Source organism: Muscardinus avellanarius (genome assembly GCF_963383645.1).
Source record: "Muscardinus avellanarius genome assembly, chromosome: 2".
Classification (NCBI taxonomy): Eukaryota; Metazoa; Chordata; class Mammalia; order Rodentia; family Gliridae; genus Muscardinus; species Muscardinus avellanarius.
The window spans coordinates 139,815,801-139,841,193 of record NC_137787.1 but is presented as its reverse complement, the minus strand read 5'-3'; the positions used below and the strand labels follow the sequence as shown (position 1 = coordinate 139,841,193).

The 25,393-nt window shown below is 46.8% G+C and overlaps 1 protein-coding gene across 1 annotated transcript; it reads right to left on the bottom strand.

Annotated features, from left to right (window-relative positions):
* Nucleotides 1–1,351: 1,351 nt before the first annotated feature.
* On the bottom strand, nucleotides 1,352–24,017 carry LOC308259095 (uncharacterized protein C13orf42; the record flags this gene model as incomplete). The annotated part of the gene is made up of 4 exons (XM_080689843.1): nucleotides 1,352–1,526; nucleotides 2,410–2,650; nucleotides 5,818–5,965; nucleotides 23,604–24,017. The coding sequence occupies 4 exons, from the start codon at nucleotides 24,015–24,017 to the stop codon at nucleotides 1,352–1,354; spliced, it is 978 nt and encodes a 325-aa protein (XP_080545969.1).
* Between the last annotated feature and the right edge of the window lie 1,376 nt (nucleotides 24,018–25,393).

Below are 25,393 nucleotides of genomic sequence, written 5' to 3'. Positions count from 1 at the left end.
CTATCCCTGGTGAAAGAAAGAAAGAAAGAAAGAAAGAAAGAAAGAAAGAAAGAAAGAAAGAAAGAAAGAAAGAAAGAAAGAAAGAAGAAAAAAGAAACAAAGAAAGAAAGAGAGAGAAAGAAAGAAAGAGAAAAAAAGAAAGAAAGAGAGAAAGAAAGAGGGAGGGAAAGAAGGGAGGGAGGGAGGGAAGGGAAGAAGGAAGGAAGGAAGGGAGAGAGAAAAAGGGAGAGAAAAAGAAAGAAGAAAGACAGAAAAGAAAAGAAAAGAAAAGAAAAGAAAAGAAAAGAAATACGAGGAATAGCTTTAAATGGAAATCTGATTCAGACGGTCTCTGAAATACAGAAATCCTTTCTAGGCCAAAAGAATTTAATGGCCCTGATTACTCTTAACAAGGGACAAGGAGAAACATCACCTGTCATAAACTAGCTGCATGGAGACTTATCAAGATTTTTCGGGGGTAAGAATAAGAGAAGAAAAAGAAGATAGGTGTGGTGGCACACACCTGTAATTCTAGGACTTGGGAGGCGGAGACTGGAGGATCAGAGGTTCGAGGCCAGACTCAGCAACATAGGGAAACTCTCAGCAAACTGTTTCAGACCCTAAAAACGGTGTGAGACCCTGTTTCCAAACAAGCAAACAAAAAAAATTAAAAGGCCAGGGGTATAGCAAATAAATAGAATGTCTAGAGTGTCCCTGGGTTAAATTTCCAGTACCACAAACAAACAAACAAAAGCTCATCTCCTCTCTGAGACGTGGAGTTGGTCTTTGGGGCTGGGGGTCCTGACATACCCCTTCCCTCACCCTAATGAGGTGCTGGCCTCATCTTTCAGCCTAATCTGGCAGAAGGTTCTTGAAAACTCTGAGAAGAGATGGAGCCAGAGGAGTTGCTTCCTCACCTTGTTCTGTGCAAAAGAAGCCAACGGCAGAACCTAACCCGCGTGCTCCTAAGCCCTGTGGACAGAGAAGCTGCCTCCTGGAAAATTTTGGCCCAGAGCCCAGCAGGTGGGCGCTTTCCTGGGGGGAGCACAATGTGAGCAGCCACTCGGGCAGGCCTGGCAAGGCTGGGGAAGGGCAGGCCCAGAAGCTCTGCCCGCGGCCCGGCCCGGCAGGCCCTGCTCGCTCAGGGGGGCACCAGCCAGGCTCTGCCTTGCTACCCCCTGCTACCTCGGGACACCCAGGCTGGGTCCCCTGAGGTGGGGCCTCTGGGCGGCCACAGGTCTTTTTGGCACCAACGGGCAGCTGGCTGAGCAGTTTGTGTTGCAATCTCCATTTCTATCTCTCCAGTGCCTCAGGCTGCACCGCAAGCAGGCGCCTCCTCAGAGCCTGGCCTGAGACGCTGAGGCCGGAGGAGTCAGGGCACTGTGTGCTCCCACAGCCTCTCGCGAAGCAGCCACTGCCCTCGGGGCTTCTCTGTCTCATAGTGGTCCTCCCCTGGAGACGCCAGGGGCTCCAGTGCAAAGAGCTCCGCGTCCCACTCCATGTCTTCTCCCGAGAAGTTGAGGAGGATCTGTCTGGAGCTCCCCAGGCTGCAAGGGAGGAAGGAGCAGAGGGTTCAGCTGAGGTTGGCACCGAGGGAAGGGGCACCCGCATCACCAGCCTTCCTGCAGAGTCGGGCAGGTGGCCCCCCAGTCCTGGACCTCGGGGAGGACCAAGCGGTGTCGTCACAGGGCTGTGATGGCCCTCAGGAGGGCCCGGCCTGGCCTTGCAGGGGAAGAACGGGTGACATGGTTTTGCTGTGTCTTGGGCGTGTTTTATTATTATGAAGTTGAGTGGCCATCGCAGAAGCAAAGGGCACAGCCGGCTGAGTCACAGTTTCCCTTTTGTTGGCAGGTGGGGTCCCTGCAGCAAGGCCTGGGGCGACCAGCCCCAGAGAGAGCCTCCGGCCCCCAGGGTCGGCGAAGGAGGCGAAGGATGTGGGCCCAGTGACGGTGACCAGTCTTGGGACAGAAGGAGGATGTGGGGTGAGAGAGGCCACAGGAGGAGAGGCCAAGATGGCCTTCCAAGTCCCAGCCAGCAGGAAGGCCCCTCCACAGAGCGGGCCTGTGTCTTCCAAAGCAGTAGCATCTTGCTTAGCCCAATACTACTTCCCTTGTGCTCTACTGAACCCGAGTCTAATAAAAACTGTAGCGCATAACATGTCAGTGGCGCCTGGGCTAACTGGTGGACACGGGTGGCCCAAAGCCCGAGGCTTAGTGGACACAGACACAGCCCCGGCCAGGGCCAGCAATGGATCAGTCAGCTAGCGTGTGGACTGCCCTGCAAGGTTTAAACCAAGTCCTCTCCCCACCAAAAGATAAAAACACACAGGAAGAACTTTGGCTTGGAGGATGGGGGCCTGGCGCACCTTTGGAGCCGCCCTGACTGGAAGGCAGGAGAACATCTAAGTGTTTGTTTGGCCCGAGCACTTACTCTTTTTTGCGGGCTTTGGGCTTAAATTTCAGGGTGTTGAATGCTCCCTCCACGGCCTTGGGCAGGTAAATGGGGTGCCTCTCCAGCCTCCTCTGGGTGCCCAGGGTCCTGCGCTCCGTGCTCCTCTGGGACTGGCTGTCCACGCTGGGCCCACCCCGCGCTGCGACGTCTTCGGAATGCCTGCGCGGCACACGCAGGATCCAGTTGGAATGCAAGGTGTGCTCCCGGGAGCTGGTGGCCACTGGAAGAGAGAAGCAGGGGACCCGGGGGGGGAACACTCGGCACGAGGAGGCGGGCGGCTGAGGGTGGGTGCACTGAGAGCGCCCGGGACGTGGGTAGACACGACCACTTCTAATGGCGAATTCTTAGAGAGGCCTGGGGGTCCTGACAGAGCAATTAGTGTGCAGAGCTAGACTGGAATACTTTCTCTACTAAACACAAGGAGAGAAGGGGAGGTATGGGGAAAGAAAGATACTAACTATATTGCTATGAATGTCACTGAGGAGGTAGAAAGGAAGTAGGCAGATAGGGAAGAGGCCTCGGTAGAACAAAAAAAAAACTTAATTTCCTGAGGGGCGACGAATACTAATTAACTTCCAAGGCTCCTAAAAGAGACCAGCTCTTCCAAGGTTCAGAGATAAGAAGGGCCAAAGCTTCACAAAACCATCTGTTTACTAATCGACAAACCCAGGAGACATCACTGGAGCAAGTCTGACACTCCTACTGAAAGGAGACCCCTCAAAGGACATGCAAATATACCCTATGCAAATTTTAAGAACTGCTTCCCAGACTCCAACCAACAGAGGACATGCAGACATATATAAACCCCTAGAAAGCCGGGCGTGGTGGCGCACGCTTGTAATCCCCGCGCTTGGGAGGCAGAGACAGGAGGATCACGCAGGTTCGAAGCCAGCTGCACGCGCTGGCTTAGGAGACCCTGTTTCCAAATAAAAAAATGTAAAAATAGGTCTGGGAGTGTAGCTCGGAGGTAGAAGGGCTTCCAGGAACCCCAGTACCACCAAAAAAAAAAAAAAACCCTAGAGCAGTCACCAGGACGGTTACCCACTCTGGGAACCCCTCTCCGTTGGGGAGCTTCTCTCTTTCTTGCAGGTCGCGTTAGCTTTGAGAGAAGGTGTAGTGCAATTGAAGGCACTTGGCCTGGGCTATACTCGGGTAGTGACTTGAAGGTCTCCACTGGACATCAAGGCCAACCAGGGCCCCTAGGGGTGACCTGCATTTCCTTTCTGGCAGATCACGTGGACTTTGGGAGAAAGCAGCTTGCATCTGAAGGCACTTGGCCCGGGATACACTCAGGTAGTGACCTGAAGGCAGCTACTGGACACCAGAGCCGCAATAGCCCTTAGGGGCGTTCGGCCACTTTTTCCTATTCCCTGTTGCTTCCAATAAACCTTTTACTCCCCTTCCTGTGGTCTGTGGGTATCATTCTTCGCTCACCACACACAAGAATCCGGTAAGGAAACGCCGAATTTCTTCTCAAGAAACTCCCTTTCATCTTAAGGAAACGCCATGTTTCTTCTCAAGAAACCCCGTTTCATCACCACCATGTACAATCTCAATGCACCAGTAAAAAATAGAAAATGAGAAGCCAAGCATGTTGGCCCACACTTGTAATTCCAGTACTTGGGAGGCTGAGACTCGGAGGATCCGAGTTCACAGCCAGCCTCAGCTACTTAGTGAGGCCGTCCGCAACTTAGTGAGACCCTGGTTCAAAATAAAATATAAAAAATGGGGCTGGGGGTTTAGCTCAGAGGTAGAATGCCCCTGGGTTTGTTCAATCCTTATTCTGCAAAAAAATGTAAAAAATAAATAAAATAAAATAAAATTAAAATTAAAAATGAGGATTGAGATGTGCATTTATTGACTTGAACATATGCCCAAGATGTGTTATATAATATTAAGTGAAAAGATATCCTATTTTGCTTAAAATAAAATAAAATAAAATAAAGCCAGGCATGGTGGCACATGCTTGTAATCCCAGTATTTGGGAGGCTGAGACAGGAGGATCACGGTTCGCAGACAGCCTCAGCTACTTAGTGAGGCCTTCTGCAACTCAGTGAGACCCTGTTTCAAAATAAAGAAGAAAAAATAGGGCAGAGGATGTAGCTCGAAGGTCGAATGCCCCTGGGTTCCATCCCCAGACTCGCAAAAATAAATAAATAAATAAATAAATAAATAAATAAACAAATAAATAAGACCCTCAGCAATTTCGTGAGAACTTGTTTCAAAACAAAAAATTAAAAGGGGTGGTAGGGTGGAAAGGTAGCTCAGAGGCAGAATGTCCCTGGGTTCCATCCCCAGTACCACATATACAAAAAATAATAACTAATAAATCAAATAAAATGTGTCTCTGTGTTATAAACACTTTGGAAAGGGCATGTACTCCAATGGGAACAGTAATTATCTCTGGGTGGTCAGATTAGAGGCTGTACTTTCTTACTTTCTTACTTTCTTCTTTTTCAAACATGTTGTTTGAGTGACAAGAATTATGATTAATATAGACTGATGATCATCATTGGAAAAACGGGATGCGGCAGTACTTGGGATCACAGGTGTGAAGCCAGTGGTGGGTAACAGCAAGACCCCTTTTTTCAGAATAAAAGGGCTGGAGGTATAGTTCAGAAGTAGAGCATTCCTGGGTCCCATCCCAGCATTACAGAAATAAACAAATAAACATTTTAAGTGTTCATTTCCTATCAAGATACCTGATTAAAGGTGATAACTGTGAAGATAGCACTTGCGTCCTCAGTGGATTCTTTTCATTTTTGTTTGTGTTTTGTTTTGTTTTTGAGACACTAGTAACTGAAAACCCAGGGTATTCTACCTCCAAACTACACCCCCAGCCCTTTTTACTTTTTTAATTTTGAAATAAGATCTAAGTTGCTGAGGCTGGCCTTGAATCTGCGTTCCTCGGGTCTCAGCCTCCTAAGTACTGGGATTACAGGCATGCACCATCAAGCCCTGCCATTCCCTTTCTTTAAAAAAAAAAATTGTGATGAAGAGCACATAACATCCAGTATTCCATCCCACCCAAATTTGAGTGTGCCATTAAGTATATTCACATAAGCAAACTCTAGAACTTCTCATGTCTGGAGACTGAAACTCTGGACCATTAAGCAACGCTCTCCATCCAGTCCATCGATCACTCTCCTTCTTGGAGTCTTGGAGAGTCTAGCCATCCCCCACCTGGAGTAAATGGACCACAGGGGCGAGTGTGTGTTCACACAGGGCCCTGGAGTGCTGGAGGGTGTGTGGGCAGGCGCAGCAGGAATAGCTAGGCCCAGAGGCCCCCAGAGAACAAGGGCGCAGGGGCTCCGTTGGGAAGGTGGGACTCGGCTGCCCAGCGGGGGTCCACTCACCCGCCCACCCCCGGGCCTGCCCGGCTCTCACCGTCGAAGTCCACGTCCTCGTTCAGCGGGTCGGCCTCCGCAGCCCGCGGCCACCGCTCTGTATCCAGCTCCGCGATGATGGCGTCAAAGAAGGCGATGGCCTCGGCCACATCGGTGCTGAACTGTGAGTATTTCTTTGCATTTACTTTCTTCTGTAAGTGAAGGAGAAGAGAGAGTGGTTTGTGAGCTGGTTTCTGAATGTCCTCATGCACATAGCCAGAGAAGCTGAGAATTAAATGTTGCTAAAACCAAAGCTTATGGAATTGTGAAGTTTCAAGGTAAATTTGATAGCCAAGATATGGAATCAACCATGGTGTCTACCTATAGATAAATGAATTAAGAAAATATGTTCTGAATACACAATGGAATATTATTCAGTCATGAAAAATAAAAAACAATGAAAGCTTGCCGTTTGCCACGAGATGGATAGAACTGGAGGACATTGTGTTAAGTGATATAGACCAGGCGTGGAAAGTCAAACACCACATGTTCTTACTCATAGGTGGAACCTAAAAAGATTGATCTCATACAAGTACAGAATTGAATATTAGAGGAAGAAAAGAGAAGACTGGGGACAGAAAGAAGGGAAGATAATATACAAAAATACAGTGAGAGAGGGGGAATAAGTCCTTGTGTCTACAGCACAGCAGGGTCACTGTATCTTACAATAATTTTTAATGTATTTTGTGAAGAACTAGAAAAGAAATGTTTGAAGATTCCCAGCACAAAAAAAGGATAAATGTTTAAGAAAATGAAAATTCTAATCACCTTGATTGGCTCTTTACAAAGGGCACACATGAGTTGAATTATCATACTGTATACCAGATACATGCAATTATTACGAGATATTAAAAATCTTTTAAGCCGGTAAACTTGATTCTATGCCCTGTGGATACTCCGCGTCCCTCATTGCTGTAGGCCAATGGGTTTCTAATTACCTCAGGCAGGAAACTTGAAAGGACAATAAGATCGACTTCTTTCTTGGTCATAGATTTATCATCAGACGTTAGAATAAATAATGTACCAGGCTCAGTGGCACGTGCCAGTAATCTCACTACTTGGGAGGCCGAGACAGGAGGGTCGCAGGTTCAAGACCAGCCTCAGCAACTTAGTGGCCCTCAAAAACCTAACGAGACCATTTCAAAACAAGAAAGCAAAAAGGCCTGGAGGTATAGCTTAGAGGTAGAATACCCCTGGGGACAATCCCCAATACCATACACACATATACAAAATAAAAATAAAAACAATGTGCCCTTCTCTGGCCTTGTTTCCTGCTGCTAAACAGGAGACGGAACAGTCCCTTGGGTAGGTGATGAGGTCTTCACAGTAGGAGAAAGAGGATAAGACACGCTGAAAACGCCGGTGAGGATCCTCGGCTTCAAAAATGGCCACATTTGGACTCAAATCATCGTATAAATTGCAGAGACATTAGTATGAGTCTTTGAACGATACAAAACCAAAACGTGCAGAGTTAGAAGCATCTGCTCCTTGTTTAACCTCCAGGCTCCTCGCTGGCTCCTTCTTCCTGATCTCAGTTTATTGTCTTCTTGACCACAGCGCACCACCACCGGCCGAGAGCGGCTGCCCGGCTGCAGGCCGCGCCGAGGGGCGCTCAGAGGAGAGGGCAGGATGAACGTGTGGGCCAGAAACAGCTCTCTGAGAACTTCAGGAGATAAAAGACCTCGGCCAAAGTCGTGCATCTGTGTCAACAGGGACCATCTTGACCAAATGGAGAGTTCTTTTATATGTACGTGTTAGAAGTGATATTTGGGGGTGGCATTAAAAAAATAGGGCTAAGTTACAGACTAGCATGTTGGGAAATAAAAAGGATGCTATTTCTATATGCATACAAGATTCTAGTGGTATTTATGCATTTTGTACTGCTAGGAAACACTTAAAGGGCTCTTTTATTTTTTATTTTATTTATTTATTTTTTATTTATTATTTTGGTGGTACTGAGGGTGGAACCCAGAGGCTTTCTACTTCTGGGCTATACTCCAAGACCCATTTTATATTTTTTTTTGGAAACAAGGTCTCACTAAGTAGCTGAGGCTGGCTTCGAACCTACGCAATCCTCCTGTCTCAGCCTCCCAAGTGCGGGGATTACAAGCGTGCGCCACCACAACTGGCTCTTTTTTTTTTTAATTGTAAAGAGATTTCTTAGAAAGAAATACTGAAGGAACACAACATACATCTGAATCTTTTCTGTTACAAGTGGAAGAATATTTTCAGGTATTTATCCAGTCCTTTCAAAGAGCCCGTTAAAGTAAAAGCTAACAAGGGCAAATAGAAACCCCAAGGACAAAAAGAGAGAGAGAGGGGGCATCCTCCCTCCCAGCAGAGCTGGAGAGGCCGTGGCTGTGATGGAGCCGCGCGGCGTGGTGGGCGAGGCGGCGAGGAGGTGCCTTGGCTCTGGTCTGCAGTGCCCTCCGAGTGTGTGCAGAGGCGGGGATTTTAGGATCAGCCCACCGATGGCGGAACGGGCTGGGGGAGGGGGGACCTAGTTCTTTTTTTATCTGTGATTTAGTGCATATCATTAACTTTGGAAAATTCTCAGCCATCGTCTTCTCAAAGACTTCTCCTGCCCCAGTTTTCCCACCAATCACATTTACTCAAGACAGTTCAGTGTCTCCCCACAGTTCTTGGATGCTCTGTGCTGTTTCCACTGTTTTCCCAGAATGGCAGCTTTGACACTTTCTTATCTTTTATCCCGTCTGAAAGTTTGCTGAGTCCTTCCTTGGCTGTGTCAAACCTGCCGATGAGTCCATCGAGGACATTCTCGTCCCGGCCACTCCACCCTTCTTTCCCAGTCACTTTATTTTATTTTTCTTTCTTTCTTTTTTTTAATCCTGTTTTTTTCTATACTGAGAATGGAAACCAAGGGGAATTCTACCTTCTATCTACAGTCTCAGCGCTTTTTCTATTTTTTATTTTGAAACATGGTCTCACTGAGTTGTGGAGGGCCTCTCTAGGTTGCCAAGGCTGGCCTCCAATCTGAAATACTCCTGTCTCAGCCTTCCAAGTACCGGGATTACAGTATGCTAGGTGTGCGCCACCACACCTGGCCATTTAATTCTTTCTTAAAGTTGATATACTTCTACTGTAGTTTTCCATTGGATCTTGCATGTTTCCTGCCTTTTCCACTAGGACTTTTAACACATTAAGCATTATTTTAAAGAAAAAAATATCCTGCCTGAGAGTTCCAAGGTCTGTGTCATACCTGAGTCTGGTTCTATTGGTTGTTTTGTGTCTTGACACTTTTTTTCCTCTCTCTCTTTCATGAGTCTTAAGTTTTTGTTGAAACCCATATATTCTGTATAGGTCAAGCAGACCCAGGGTTTTTATGCCTGGAAGTAGTCTCTGCATGGCTAGGCCTTTAGTCCTGCCTCCAGTCAATCCAGGCCGGAGTCTGGGTGGTGGGATTGGTCTCTTGCTGCTATGTTATTCTTGGGGCATCATAAACTTTACAGTTCTCGTGCAATGCCGTGCATTTAAAGTGGAAGCGAGTATTGCAGAGAGTTCCTCCTCAGAGTTGGCTGCATCCTCAGCCTTGGGTCTTCCCTCTGAGCTGTCCTTGGAAAGGGATTTCTCTCCATGCCTGACCCACTCTTAGCACTGTTCCACTGCTGTTCACTACTAGGTGCTTGTTTGCAGGGTGGTGGGAGCAGAAGGGCCTTGACTTCAGCTGCATGGTCCCCAGTTTTAGGCCGACACTGCATCCCTGGGGATGTGGTTTACTCAGTACTCCGGTCTTCCTCCAGTTATATTTATGGGCCTTAGAAATTCCTCCCAGATTCTCCTCCTCCACTGAGCTTTTGTTTCAGGGGGAGATCTGAAGGCATGGTCTGGACAGGCGCTGGGCGTCTCCTGAGCACCGGTTACCCCCTCCCCAGCCTGCACCCTAAGGGACCCTTCTCAGGACTCTCTACCACACTTTTGTGAGCACTCACCGAAGTCGGTGAAGAGTGAGGGTGCACTCTACCTCTATCTGCAGCCCTCAGGGCTCGCTCATTTGCTAAGGACTCTGGGTGACGTCGCATCTGTGTCTGTCTGTGACCCCCACTGCAGCAGGGACAGTTGTCCTGTTGCTCTCTTAAGGCCCCTCCGTCCCCTTAGATTGGGGGCTGGTTGTTTCCTCCAAGATCTAAACTCTGGTGGTTCCAAGAAGAATTATGAACTTGAGCTTATCTGGATTTTTTTTATTGGTTATGGATTTGGGGTTTTTGAGTTTTTTGGTATTTTGTTTTTTGTTTTTGCTAGAGTCATGAAAATGGGCTTTATACTTAAATTCTTTAGTTTAAATGTGTATTTATTTTGCACAGAACAATCTTGGTTCCCTATGACATTAACAAAACCACTTACTTGATCCTACTATATATAATTATGTCAAACGAACACTACCAACATTAGCCCATTGAATGCAATTTAAGACTTGTGTGCATCTTTGTCCTTGGCACGTATAACCAAAATTCTATTTTAAAGTCTCTTGAAATAGTTGTTTTCTGTGTGATTATCCTGTTGACTTGGTAATCACTTAGGCCCGTATGCTCCAGTTGGTTTTCAAGTTTTCGTGACTGCTCTCTTTTTCTTTTTTGAGTTAATGTTTTATAAATATGTAGCAATATTCATGGTTCCAAATCCAAAATTATAACTAACATTCAAGAGAGAACTTATTCCCACTCCAGTCCCTTTCTTCTTGTCTTCTCTACTTTCTTTAATATTTTATTTCTCTTTCAACCGTTTCTTTTAGAAACATAAGCAAGCATGTATTTACATTTGTATTTACTCACTCAAAAATGGGAGCATACAATCTATGTCATGGTCCGGCTACAGAATGTCTCCCAGAAAAACTCATCTGTTGGCAAATGCAGCCGTGTTCAGAGGTGAAGTAACTGAGTGAGAGCACTCGCCTCGACAGAGGATTGATCCCCGATGGATTAATAATTTGAAGGGACTTACTGGGTGGTAACTATCATCAGAAAGAGCATGGCTGGAGGAGATGGGTCACTGGGGGCATGGCTTTGAAGATTACATCTGTCCTTGCTGCTTCCCATCTCTCTCTGCTTCCCAGCTGCCCTGGGTTGAAGAGCCATCCTCTGCCCTGCCACCGTGGCGGTCCTACCTTGGAGCCAGCCAACCATGGACTAAACCCCTGAAACCATGAGCCAAATAAACTTTTCCTCCTCTAAGTCATCCTCGTTCGTCGTTTTGATCACAGTGATGAAAAATCTAACTAAAACAATAGACCTGAAGACGTTGCCTTCTTTGTGCCATGTAGCCAGAAGATCAACTCCAGGCAGCACACAGAAAGCCTCCTTTCCAGGCCTCCTCACCAGGTCTCCACTGTACATGCTCTGTAGAAACAAGTATCAGCCCCCAGTAATGGGTCTTTGAGTTGTTTGGCAACTTCTGCTCCAACAGCTAGTGCTGCAGTGGAGAGTCTTATGCATGTGCCATTTTGAACTTTGCCAGCAATACCCTAGTTTGAGGTAGATTTACTTATAAGTGCCCAGCTTACTGTGGGTGACACTTAAAGACGAGAATGGTACAGAGATATTAGGTAATTTGGCAAGTAAGTTAGAGAGGGTTTGATTAAAAAGGGTTTCAGAGTGACCCTTTAATAGCATAGCTTTCATAGACCTTTAGAAAGTACACCAAAACGTGTCCTCAAATAGATTTGGGGATGACTATCTACACATCAAGGCTAAGCTACAAGTCGGGGCTGGGACTCTCCGAGTCCTAGTTTGGTTCCAGCTTTTTCTGCCCTCTCCCAGCTTCCACTGAGCTTTCTGACGGCATTCTTGGTGATTCTTTTTAACTGCATTGATATAGGCTCAGATTTCTGGGCTCAAGCTAATATCACAGGACAATCTACTTTACAAAAAGGTAGTTATGCCAAATGGGGCTTCAGTCATCAACACCACGGCTGAGCCTCAAGTGCTCCTCCCTTCTTGACTCAGAACTCCAGGCAAATGTGGATCGACTTTTTCCTAGCACAGAACTTTTGGACACACCTTTGGGAAGGCCGACCTAGCGCAGTTCGCTTCCTGGCGCAGACTCGCTTTGCCCAAGGTTTGCAGGATGCCTTTGCCATCAGCCCTGCAGCAGCCCCAGGGATGAAGAACATTGTCTAAGAGCGTCTATATCTCCTGGTTAACGCCACTCATTCACAGTCCACGCTTGACCCTCCAGGCCTTACGGCCACCATTTTCCAAGCCTTTCTGCTCTGCCCCCACACCAGGCCTAGGCGGAACCCTCTGCATGTTTCCCAATCAAACTCCATTCTTTAACTTGTGAATCCTTAAAGGCAGTGTCTGCTTTTCCCCTGCATTTGCCGTCAGCCTGCCCTCCTGCCGGGCTCCTCCTGTCCTCTGCATACTGAGGCAGCCACCTTCTCCAATCTGACCACTTCCTTCTGGACTGTACAGTATCTGTCTGCAAGAGCTCTGAATTCTACAAATTGAACTTCCTACTATAAACAGTAACACTCTGCCAGAGTCGGGTACGAGGACATTCTAATCCCACCCAGCGCCAAAGGATCAGCACTGAGCATCCGGGACTCTTCCCTTCTCCTCAGCAACTCCCTTCACCCCCTCAGAGGGTCGCTCATGTGTCACGGTCTCTGAGGTCTCTACTCTCTGAGGCAGACCTGGGCACGTTTCTGTATGCTCACATTCTGTCTTGCACGAACAAGCCCAACCGTCGCACATTGTCTTATATTCTCCATAGTCCTACGCTAAACCTGTGGTCCCAAACCCTTCTTTGACATGGCTTTGTGCAAGTGACACTCACAACTATGAAATAACTCCTTTTGATACCTGCTCCCTGGCAGCTACTACACAAATGAGAGAAGGCGCAGGATTTTGGCAGCTCCCAGCACTCTGCTTGTAATTCCACATGCTTCTCTTCCAAGAAAACACAGCACACCTGAGTGGTCCCAGCAAAGATGCTGAGAGTTGCTGCTTCCGACCAGGGGCTGCCTTCAGGCAAACATATGATCTTTCCATCAATGAACAATGGGTGCCTACTTCAATGCCCAACACAGAGTAAAACTATTTTTCAAGAGAATGAATCATCCTATATACATAACATTACCTAACGTTCATAGTCATAAATCAACTTGAGTGTTACTGATTTCCACATTTAATTTGACAAATTTTAAAGGCTCTGTTCAGATGCTCCCACTGTATGTTGAAAATATCTTAAGCTGCAAATGCGTTTAATATGCCTAACCTACTGAACACCATCGCTTAGCCTGGCCTACCTGAAACTGCTCAGAACACTGCCCTTAGCCTACAATTGGGCACAACTATTCAGCACAAAGCCTATTTTAGAATCTGTAATTTAAATTTAATTTAACCGGGAGTGGTGGCGCACGCTTTTAATCCCCGCGCTTGGGAGGCAGAGACAGGAGGATCGCGCCGGTTTGAAGGCAGCCACGCGCGCTGGCTTAGGAGACCCTGTTTCCAAATAAAAATGTAAAAATAGGTCTGGGAGTGTAGCCTGGAGGTAGAAGGGCTTCCAGGAACCCCAGTACCACCAAAAATAAAAAAAAAATTAAAAAATAAATTTAATTTAATCTTTGACTCTTTAATCACACTTCTAGAAATCTCTGCTAACATGTCTTACAGAGCACAGAGCAAGATGTATTTGTTTATAGTGCTTAATGACAGTTTAGAGTGAGTTGTTAAATTTTTTGCCTTTACAACTTTTATTTATAATAACTAGTTAATGAGTTGGAATAGAACCCACTATATACTGAAGAGAATACAAAAATGTATATGTGTATGAACCCAATACAGTACATACACACACATTAGGGTTGCCAGATTTAGCAAAAAAAATACAGAATGACAGTTCAGTTTCACTTTCAGGTAAACATAATTTTAGTATACCCATTTTTAGTATAAATATGTATCAAACATTGCATGAGACATATTTATACTAAAAAAAATTGTCCAGGTCACTTATCTAAAATTCTAACTTAACTGGGCTTTCCTGATTTTACTGAGAAACTCTAATATACATATATACAAACACAGGAGAGAATTATTGAAAAAATGCACTTATGTTAGATGTGATAGCACATGTGTGTAATCCCAGTATTTGGGAGGCTGAGACAGGAAGATTTCAGGTTCAAGGCCAGCCTCAGAAACTTAGTGAGCCCCTTAGCAATTTAGCAATTCCCTATCTCAAAATAAATAAAAAATAAGGTGGGGCTAGGGAAATAGATAGAAAGTAGCATGTCCCTGGGTTCAATCCCCAGTACAAAAAAAGAAGAAGAAGAAGAAGGAAGGATGACTTGAAAAAATATATAGTCATTATTCCTAGATGGTAGAATTCTTAGTTGTTTTTATTTTCTTCCTTATATTTACTGTGTTTTATAAATTCCCCCTAATGAGCAAATACAACTTTATCATAAAAAAATGAACGGTGCGTGGTGGCGCATACTTGTAATCTCAGTACTTGGGAGGCTGAGACAGATGGATCTGGGATTGCAGTAAGCCTCAGCTACTTAGTGAGGCCCCTGCAACTTAGTGAGACCCTGTTTCCGAATAAAGAATAAAATATTAGGCTGCAAGTGTAGCTCAGAGGTAGAATGCCCCTGGGTTCAATCCCCAGCACCACAAAAAAAAAAAAAAAGAAAGAAAGAAATGCATAAATAAAAACGATGTTCTTTTGATGGTGGGCTCTAGTCAATTACACATTGAATATTTTTATCATTAGGATATTATTTCATATTAACAGACTTAAACTATATTCTATTTTATGAAAAAGAAAAGGACAGCCTTCTATTCATCAAAACTACTGAATTATGATATTCTGAATCTTCCATCAAACATTTCGTGTGTGTGTGTGTGTGTGTGTGTGTGTGTGTGTGTGTGTGTGTGTGTTACTGAGGGTTGGACCCTGAGACATCTGAGCTACACCCCAGTCCAATTTTATTTTGTATTTTGAAATAAGTTTTTACTAAGTGGCTGAGGCTCTCACTAAGTTGCCGATGCTGGCCTTAAACCTGCAACCCTCCTTTCTCAGCCTCCCAAGTACTGGGACTACAAGTGTGCGCTACCACGCCTGGCTCTGTTTCCTTCTACAATTGGAATGTCTTAGCTGTTGGTTTATTGAGCACCTACTGTGTGTCTGGGACTGTGCTAGAGATTCCATCTCTCGTGATCACTAAGATGCAAAGCCTTCCCTTAAGGAGTTCACAGTGAGTGGCAGAGAGAAGCAACTCAGCTGACAACCATAGTGGGCATATTACGAAGTGCGGAGATTGGACTTGGCAGCCCAGGGAGGAGGGAAACCCAGCAGGTGGGGTGTGGGTATGAGATAGTCTTCCCGGGGAGTGCTCAAAGGCCAAGTTAGCTGAGTGAACTAGGTGCAGGGGAGGGGCATAAGAGGAGAGGAAGTGTTGTTTCCAACAGATCCAAACAGGCTGAGCAAACAGCTTGTGCCTGGAGGACAGATTAGAAAATATAATTATACATCCTGTGGCTTGACTGAGAGGAGCCGCAGGAATCATACAGCGTGGTATCAATCATTATTATACTGTCTGCCATCTTGCAGAGAGCTCTGCCAAGCATAATGGAATGTTCTTAGCAGCTCATATTGAATTTTTAGTGCCTTTCAGCTCTGCAAAGCAAAGATGGGCCAAGTGCTAGAGGTTCCCCCCACCCACCCCCTAGAATTTGAGGCTCACAGAGAATCTGCATCTTAATATCACTGGGCTTGCAGAAACTCTCAGCCCAACCAGCATCAATATGTAATCCTGGTATTTAGGCTAAAGCAAAAGGTTCGCAGGTTTGAGGCTAGTCTAGCAATTTATTGAGGCTCTTCAGCAACTTTGTAAGAGCCTTTTCAAAATAAAAAATAGAGCTGGGGATGTAGCTCAGATGTAGAATGCCCCTGCATTCAATCCCCAGTACAAGGAAGGAAGAAGAGAGGGAGGGAGGGAAGGAAAGAAGGATGGAAGGAAGAACCTCCCAACAGATCCAAAAAATAATTCTCAGCAGTGTCAAATGGGTTCAGATCCTGCTTCCCATCCCATGTGCAATTTGTCTATGGATGACTTGAAATACATTCATATGAATTGGATTCAGATCCTATTGACATCCAAGAGAAAGGAACTTCTGTTTGTTGTTGACATGGACGGTCTTATTTTATGAACCAAGACTGAGTAACCTCGATAGAAAATTGATTCTGAAAGCTAATTGTCAGAATAAAACCAATTTAATTAAACCTTTGGCAGGCTTTCTCTAAAATTCAACTGGTCTTTTGAAGGCATTCTTATAGCAGGTAAATTTATTTCATTGTGGGATAGGAAAGAAGAATTCATTTATTTAACAAGTTTGTCCGGGAACCCAAGCTGCTCAGAGCTGCATGATCAGGGAATAATTAATGAGATTTCTTCTGACTTGGGTGGGTGACCAGTAGCCTTGGCCTCAGGGAATATCCAGGCCCAATCATCTGGGTTTGCATGGAGCTGATGGTGTTCCTTGGGGTGTTGTATTGTGCCCCAAATACCCTCCCCAGCCAGCCCTGGCTCTGTGGCTGCAGCCCTAAAGCTCTTCTGTGGTCCACAGCCCTCTCATGTCGGCCCAGTTCTTCTCACAGGAGTGTGCTGGCTGTGCCCCTGCTCACCTGGCTCTAACGGGTGAAGACTGGTCCTCAGCAAGAACCCCAAAATGCCAGAGACACAGTATCATCTCAAAGGGTCCTCTTCACCTGCCACCAAAAGCCAAACACCAAACCCAGACCCAAATGATCAGCCACATAAAGGAAATTCTGACACAGGTCAGGCACAGAAGCACAGCTACCGTACGGCTCCATCTGCAGCATCTCTGACATATCCGTCAGCAACAGCCAGCTGTATGGAAGACCGTGGGCCCTTGCGGTCATGTCTCCTAGTAACGTGGGAGCTGGACCAGTCGGTGTAAGTACACCTCATGATGTTTGCACAGTGACATGATGACCTACAGGCACATTTCTCAGACTATACCCCTGTTGTTAAGCCCACACAACTGTATATATGTTACCTGGGTGGCCAAAGTCACAGAGACAGAAGGAATAGAGGTCGCCAGCGACTTGAGGGAGGGAGAAAAGGAGTTAGTGTTTAGCGGGTACAGAGCTTCTGTTTGGGATGATGGGAAAGTTCTGGAGATGGAGGGTGGCAATGGCTACACCACGTTGGAAATGCATTCAATGCTATTGAATTGTACATTTAGAAATGGTTAAATAGTCGTTTTAGTTTGTTTGAAGCATGCTGGGGATCAAACTCAGGGTGCTGCTTGTCTAAGCACACCCTCTACCACTGGGCTGCATCCCCAGCTATAAATTTTAAACTTTAAAGTATTTCAAAGACTGTTTTATCCAGGCACGGCAGTGCACTTCTGCAATCCCTGTACATGAGAGGCTGAGACGGGAGGATACAGGTTCAGGAACAGCTGCAACAAGTACTGAGACTACAACAAAGTACTGAGGCTCTCAACAACCTAGTGAAACTATTTCCAAATAAGAAATAAAATTGGGCTGGGGTGTCACTCAAAGGTAGACTGGCTCTGGGTTCAATCCTCAGTACCACAAAGAAAAAAAAAAGACTGTTTTATAGTTAAAGAAATGTTGTCAAGTCTTTTATAAAAACACTCTCCTGATTCTTAAATGAAGTGTTTTTAAAGCTTCTATGATTTCTTAAGGAATTCATTTTTGAGTGCACTACTAACAATACTTCCACAAAGTTTTTTATTTTTTGGCACTGCGGCATGAACCCAGAGCACTCTATGTCTGAGTTACAGCCCCAATCCTTTTTGATTTTTAATTTCAAAATAGGGTCTTCTTAAGTTGCTGAAGGTCTTACTAAATTGCTAAGTCTGGCCTCAAACTTGAGGTCCTCCTGTCTCAGCTTCACATGTACTGGGATTATAGGCACTCACTACCACACCCAGCTTGTAAAGTATTTTAAAATACATTAGTTGGGGCTTAATAGTTTGTAGAATGAACTATTTATTGTTGTATATAAATGATAATTTGGAAAACTTCATAAAATCTATTGTGAAGAGCTCTAGCAATTAGCTGGCAATTAACAATTTAAAGATGCGTACTATTACACACTTTTAAATGTTGATGCAGAATCACTCAAAGGAAGGACTAATTTCTTAAGATTTAATAACTTGTGATTATTACTTTTATTATCTATAATTCAAGGACACTAAAAAGATCCCACTTAAGAAGCTATAATGTGCTTGTTGAAAATGTTAAGTGTGAAGTTTATTTTACCACACCAAGGAAGAGAGAGAGAGAGAGAGAGAGAGAGAGAGAGAGAGAGAGAGAGAGAGAGAGAGAGGAGGGAAATGAGGGAGGGAGGAAGGGGCTAAAGTAGATTATGGAAATGTTCTGTTGAGGTAGGATAGAAAAAATAAAAAATAATAGATAAAAAGGAGACAAACTGGAAAGAAAGCAAAAATTATAGTTTTAAAATCTAGAGACATTACCATCTTTACCTTCACCTTCAGAGCCTGCTTTTTTCCTGGACAGGAGCCTCAGGAGGCCCACACCCTTAACCACAATGGACTCTCTCCCCACCTGTGAGTCCTGAGATGCTTAGTAATTAAAAGATCCCTGAGGAAGGTCGCGCTAAGGTGCCACCCAGCCACCACCCTTCAATGCCCGGAACCTGAGGATTCTGAGGAAGTCTAGGCCTCCACCTCTGTTATACACCCCTAGCCCCTACAGGGGTCGCCTATAAAGTAAGAACTATGAGACCCCAAAGGCGCTCTCTCCCTCCTGAGATGTCCCAAGTTTTCCCCTGAACGTGTGTCCCTTACTTTCCTAAATAAATTCTGTCTTTGTCTCTGACTGGTGCAGGCTGAAATTCTTTTCTGCCACTGAAGTCAAGGAGCCTGCAAATCCTGAGTCTTAGACATTCACCACCGCGAGTGTACTCAAAACCACTGGCTTGTACGCTTTAAGAAGGTGAGTTGTATGTATATGGGTTCTAGCAAAATGCAGGTTGGGCTTAAATCCCGGCTTTCTCTTTTTCGGGTGCACATCTTATGTAAATCCCCCAATGTCTCTGGGCCCCAGTTTTCTCATCTTAAAATGGGGCTGATGCCTCCGGGCGTGGTGGCACACGCTTGTAATCCCCGCGCTTGGGAGGCAGAGACAGGAGGATCGCGCAGGTTCGAAGCCAGCCGCGCGCGCTGGCTTAGAAGACCCTGTTTCCAAATAAAAAAGTATAAAAAATAGGTCTGGGAGTGTAGCCCGGAGGTAGAAGGGCTTCCAGGAACCCCAGTACCACCAAAAAAAAAAAAAAAAAAAAAAATGGGGCTGATGCCTGGCATGTCCGTTTGAAGGATGATTCAAGGTTGGGAATAACTGGGTATGGAGGAGACTGTCACCACTTCTCACTGGCAGAAACACCCAAGGTGCCCAGAGCAGAAGGGCCTCTTGCCCCCAGTCAGAGGCTCTCCATTTCAGGACAGGACACATCCCTCCCGTCTTGTGCACTATGCCCGGCGTTGGAGATTCTAACGTTTAAACACCCAAACAGTGAACACCAAACTGTCGCTCATGTCCAACACTGACACCAACATCGTGATAGGGATTTCTATTGTTTCAATTTTAAAATACTGCAGAGTGTGTTTCATGCATTCTGCAATGATTTCATATTGTAAGGGAGAAATGGACTGTCACAGAGCCTGTGATACTCCCACCACTAGGGGCCCTGGGGGCACTTCCCACACCTGCCGCAGGCTAATGTCCTTTTGTTTGTTCACAGTCCCTCCTCCCTTGACCCACATGGGAGCCCTCTGGGCTCGGGGGTCTCCAGGGGCCCGGGTGGCAGGCTATCCAGCACCTGGGTGCTCTCTACCTTAGACACCATTAGCTTCCTAATGGGCCAGTCATAATGCCCTACTCCAGAGCATGAGAAACTACAGATGGGTGACAGCTCACGAAGCAGGGTGACCTGGTAGTGCCTTGCAAAAGCAAGTTAGCGTGCCATGACCAATATTTAAAATAGAACACTCAGGTGCAGTGGCGCATTCCCAGTCCTTGGGAGGCAGAGATGGGAGGATTGCAGGTTTAAGGTCAATCTCAGCAATTCAGTGAGACCCTGTTTCAAAGTAAATAAATGAGTAAATAAATAAATAAGGTTGGGGCTGTAGCTTAGAGGTAGAATGCCCCTGGATTCAAATCCAAGTACCACAAGAAGAAGGAGAAGAAGAAGAAGAAGAAGAAGAAGAAGAAGAAGAAGAAGGAGGAGGAGGAGGAGGAGGAGGAGGAGGAGGAGGAGGAGGAGGAGGAGGAGGAGGAGGAAAGAATAGAATAAAATACTTTGATAAATATTAGTGCCAAGAAACAGATATTAAGTTAATTTCTTTTGCTCTACTTGTGCCTAGATAAGCTGAATCAATATCTAAAATACATTTAAGGCTATGGCTTTTAATCTAAATAATTTAAAAGCCAATCCAGCATAGTGGTGCATGCCTGTAATTCCAGCACTTGGAAGGCTGAGACAAGAGGATCTCAGGTTCAAGGCCAGCCTTGGCAACTTAGGCCCTCAGTAACTTAGTGAGAGCCTATTTCAAACTAAAACTTAAAATAAAATATGGCTGGGGGTATAGCTCAGAGGTAGAATGTCCCTGGGATCAATTTCCAGTAGCAAAAATAATAACTTAAAGGCCATTATCTTACCCACAAAAGAGGAACAGACAAGGAAACCAGCTCAGTGGCCAAGCCAGGGGCTGCCGTTGGAGAGGGGTAAGGAGGCCCCACATGCTACCTAGAGCCACAGAGAACACAGCTTCCCCTGCAGGCAGGCCAGCCCTTCCTTGTCCATGCACACAAGACCAGATTTTGGAGGTTTACAAAGCCCCAAGAGCACTCGATGGCCTCTACTGCTATGTTGTAGGGTAGAAAGCTTCAAGTTCCCACAACAGCCCAGAGAGACACAAGCTGTGATAAGGTGTGATGAACTCGAGAACAGACCTGAGTTTGGTCTAGGGCTAGAAAAGAGAAAAAGGCTAATTCTGTCCAGGAAAACATGTGCTCCCTAGGGCTGCCTAAGGAAATGATCCCACCCGGGTGGCTTCCAGCAGCAAAGCTCATTCTCTCGCTGTCTGGAGACCGGAAGCTTGAGATCGAGGTGCAGGCAGGGCTGCTCTTAGCCGGACAGCACCAGGCAGAATCAGTTTCCTGCCTCCCTCCTAACTTCCGGGAGCTCATGTCTTCAGTCTCTACATGGCCTCCTCCCACCTCTGCACCTTTACATGGCCATCTCTTATAAGGACACCAGTCATCCTGGCCTTAGGGCCCACTCCACTCCAGCACAACCTCACCTTCATCAACAGCAATCCCAGTTTCAAGTAAGGCACCTTCCATAGAAGGGGGTTTGGAGGGATAGGGCTTCAGCTTGTGAATCTTGAGAGGCTACAGTTCAACCCCATCATGGGGCTTTCTACCAAAGATGAGGACTACGGGGAGCCGGGGGAAAGAGTCCTCCTGCTGGGCTGTGCCTGTCCTGCACTGAGCCCCAGCTCACCTGCTTCCCATGGCTCCTGCACACAGGCAGCTCTTTCTGTAGCAGCAAGGGGAAGGAGCCTGGCTTGTCTGAGAGCCTCCTATACTGTACCTTCTGAGTCCATAAATCCTGGTGAACCCAGGCAACAGCACACCAAGCAGGTTGCTGACTCTGGCCAGGGATCAGGGATGTTATCATTTCCATGTCTACAAAATGGGCCCAGAGAGGTAAGCTTCACTTGAGAGAGGCACACAGCTGGTAAGTAGACAAGCTCCGTCTGATTGATGCCCATGCCTTCAAGACTTTCCTGATTATCTCTGGGAAGAGTTATCTCCTGAGGAGATGCACCCATGCCCAGGCCTGGGCACCTCGTCATAGCCACTTCACAGAGCTGGACCTGGCTGTTCGTTTTCTGTCTCCTCTCCCTGCCCTCGGCTGGACAGGGAGGCAGCTGGGTCCTACCAGGGAGGGCTCCATTTGCAGGCAAACCCAGTGCCCAAAGGGGATCCAACCAGAACCTACAGACCCAGAACATCGATCTGGAAGGAAGTCCAGAAGCCCTGCCCCCTTTTTGTTATCAGAGTTGGCCCAGAGGAGGGGGGTGGGGATGTGGCCCACAAATCTATAGCTCACTGACCACAGGGTCAGCACAGGACCCAAGACTAGGAGGCTTTTGTACTGGTCCCAACGCTGACATACTTTTGCAGTTAAAACCTTTATTAAACTGCTCCACCTGGTATTAAGTGCAGACAGCTGAAACCAATGGTTTAGGCCGAGCCCCAGAGATCTGATAGCGGTCCAAGCAGTCATTCAACATTAATGGGCCTTGTACGCCTGCAGGACGCTCTGGGGAGACTGTGAAGAAGTAGGAGGCAGGGCTGCTCTGAGCGCCTTCCAGCCTGGAATCAGGAGAATGGTCGATGGAAATGCACAAAGGAAGAGCCTCAAACTGTGGCATTAAGAATAAGCTAAATAAGTTTAAAGAAGTGAAGGGAAAGGTAACTGAACGAGTTGGGAGTCATAACTGGAACCAAATGACCCCTAATAGCCAGGCAGAGGCAAAGTCCCCGAGCCTCAGCTTCTGTGATACGTGAGTCCCTTCCCACCTTCCACTCTGGCATCTGTTGAATGCTCAGAAAAGATAATATTTACGAAACTCTGTGATAAGTAGAAATAATGCAAGTATTGCCTTCTCTGTGTCTGCTGGAGGCCTCCAGTGTCCAGAAAAGCCATCTGGCAGTCTCCTGCAAGCCCACACTCTCTCTGTGCCCTGCCTGAGCCACCAGGACACCTGCGCCCCAAAGTGCTACTGGACTAAGTCTCAGGTCGTTTGGCCAGCCTGGGGTAAGCACCGAGATACTTAAAATCATCTAGTCCACACGGAAGTTTCACTTTTCAAACTGAGATTTTTATCTGTGATTTTTTTTTTTTTTTTTTTTTTTTTTTTTTGCGGTACTGGTGATGGAACCCAGGGGCATTCTACCTCCAAGCTACACCTCCATTCCAATTTTTAATTCTTTATTTTGAAACAGGGTCTCACTGAGTTGCAAAGTGCCTCACTAAGTAGCTGAGGCTGTCTGCAAACCTTGATCCTCCTGTCTCAGCCTCCCAGGTACTAAGATTACAAGCGTGTGCCACCACGCCTGACATGATCATGATTTTAGAAAAAGAAGAAGAAAAGAAATATCAGGCTGGGCTTAGTGGCATACCCTGTAATCCCAGTACCTGGGAGGCTGAGACAGGAAGATGGCAGGTTTGAGGCCAGCCTCAGCAACTCAGCAAGACCCTTTGCAACTTAACAAGGCCTTGTTTCAAAATAAAAAATAAAAAGGACTGGGAAATAGCTTAGAGGTAGAATGCCCCTGGGTTCAATCCCAAAGAAGGAGAAAGAGAAAATAAAAGCAAAGAAATAATAGTAATACACTGAGGAATTATTTGCCATCATCCAGTGCCATGAGCGTTACCTCGTCTACTCAGTCCCCAGTAAATGACAGGTGCCGGATGCAAATTCAGTATCACCTGGCGCAGAGGCCGTGCCCTTCCCACTGGCTGCTCTGCCCATGCCATAAGCTGCTTCTCCTTACGTCCCCAGCATTAGAAATAAGCATAGAATTAGCCACCCCTCTAGGCTGGAGAGACAGCCATGAACAATAATTGCTCGGAATGCATCAGCCTCGTGAGACCGCTCATGGATGGGAAGAAGGTTTCAAACAGGTGTCTGCGGCTCTTGGAAGAACTCCCATGGACACGGTGCGCCCGGCCACACTCACCTTCCCTTCTCTGGCGGCGGCCTGGCCTGAGGTCTTTTTCCCTCCCTTGGAGGACTTGGAGGAGGTGGAGGACAGGCCCTGGGCGCGGTGCGGCTTCAGGTCGCTGAGGCTGCTGAGGTACTTCTTGCGCAAGGCCAGCAGCTCCTGCAGGTACTGCAGGCAGTCCTGGGTGCGCGAGTACGTCCACGCCCGGTCCTCCTCCTGTGGCAGGTAGTACAGGCTGCTGTCCATGCTGCTTGTGCTCCTGTATTTCTTTAAGGACTCGCTGAACTTCTCGCCGTGGTCCCCCACCACGAACATGGAGCTGCTCCGGATCAGCCTCACCCCGGGGCCGGCTCCAGCGTAGTAGGTGCTCTCTGCGGCCGCCTTCCTCTGCGGGCTGGAGTTAAAGATGGAGTGGAGCTTTCTGAGCATGGTGCTCGACTTTCCTCTGTGGGCACCTTCCAGCTGCCTGCGCTGCCGCCACTTGATCTAGCTGGGGGTGGAGGAGCCCACATCCAGGCCCCACGCCATCTGCCTCCCGGGAGGCTGGGATCTCTGCAATCCCTGAGCGTGCCGGGCTGGGTCAGGCCGGCGACCTGAACATCTCTCATGGGGGGATACTTACATCCAATAACCAAGAGGCCATAGGCAACCTGAAGATAGGGCGCAGTGCACCGTGGACTCAAAAGCTGGCCTCCTGAACCATTTGGTGTGGACGCCAGCCGTGCTCCCTGTGGAAGGCCCGGCTTGGGTGGGGAAAGTCTGGCCACCTTAGGTTACATTCTTTCTTTTTTCTTTTCCGTATCCTGGCATGATTGTCTTCCCTTTGATTCCGTCTTGGCTTTTACATTTCCACCACGGCTGAGCTGGCCCAGGTGCTGAATTCTCTGGGTCTAAAATAAAATCCTCATCGGCAGTGACACCCCTCAGCCAAAAACACGCCTGTCGCTCAGGGTAAAATCCAGGCCCCCACGCAGGGCCAAGAGCCCTTGGCAGGTGCTCCCAGGCAGATCCCTGATAAGTAGGGCTCTAAGCGGGCATCAGAGCGCCCTGGAGGAGGCTGACCCTGACGTAAGGGGACCTCGCTGCTGTCACCGGATAGCAGCCCTCTGTGGAGGAGGGTGGATTCAGGTATCCATCAAGACCGAGACTTTTTGCACAAAAGCATTAACAGACTGAAGAGTGGCCGCTTATGTGGGGCAGGCCTCTTTGTTTGTCTGAGCATGATTTCGTTCAGGCCAGTTGAAATCAGACATAAACTACTTTCTGAGAGCATTGTATGGTACATTAGTGTCCTGGGGACATTCTCTCTGGAGTTTTTCTCAGACGGGTGCTAAACATCATAACTGTGCTCATTTCTCCACGCAGTCTATTTCTTTCCCCGATTTCAGTTAAGAGAGCTAGGAAAGGCATTTTCCTAAGGTTTTACAGGAGATTGTGGGCCCCAAAAATTGCATATAAAGTGTTGTTGGAGGTATGTATTAGCACACTTAACTTTTGCTGTTTGCTGAGTTTACTATCCCTTACAGTTTTTTGAAAGAGGAAGAGTTTGTGTGTGTTTTATTTTTATCAAATACAAAGAAAGACATTTTAAAAATGTCTCTGTCCTGCTCTAAGACTGCCACTGTGCCTTTTTATGTAGCTCTGTAATAGCATTATAGCATGCTCAGTCTGAGGGTGGCGTGCACGTGTGGCATCTTTGCACTGTGGGGACAGAGATCCTCACTGTGAACCGTAAGCCTTACTTTCGCAGAGGGCATTAGGGCCGACAGAACATTTCTACACATACTAATTATTTAATATGTGTA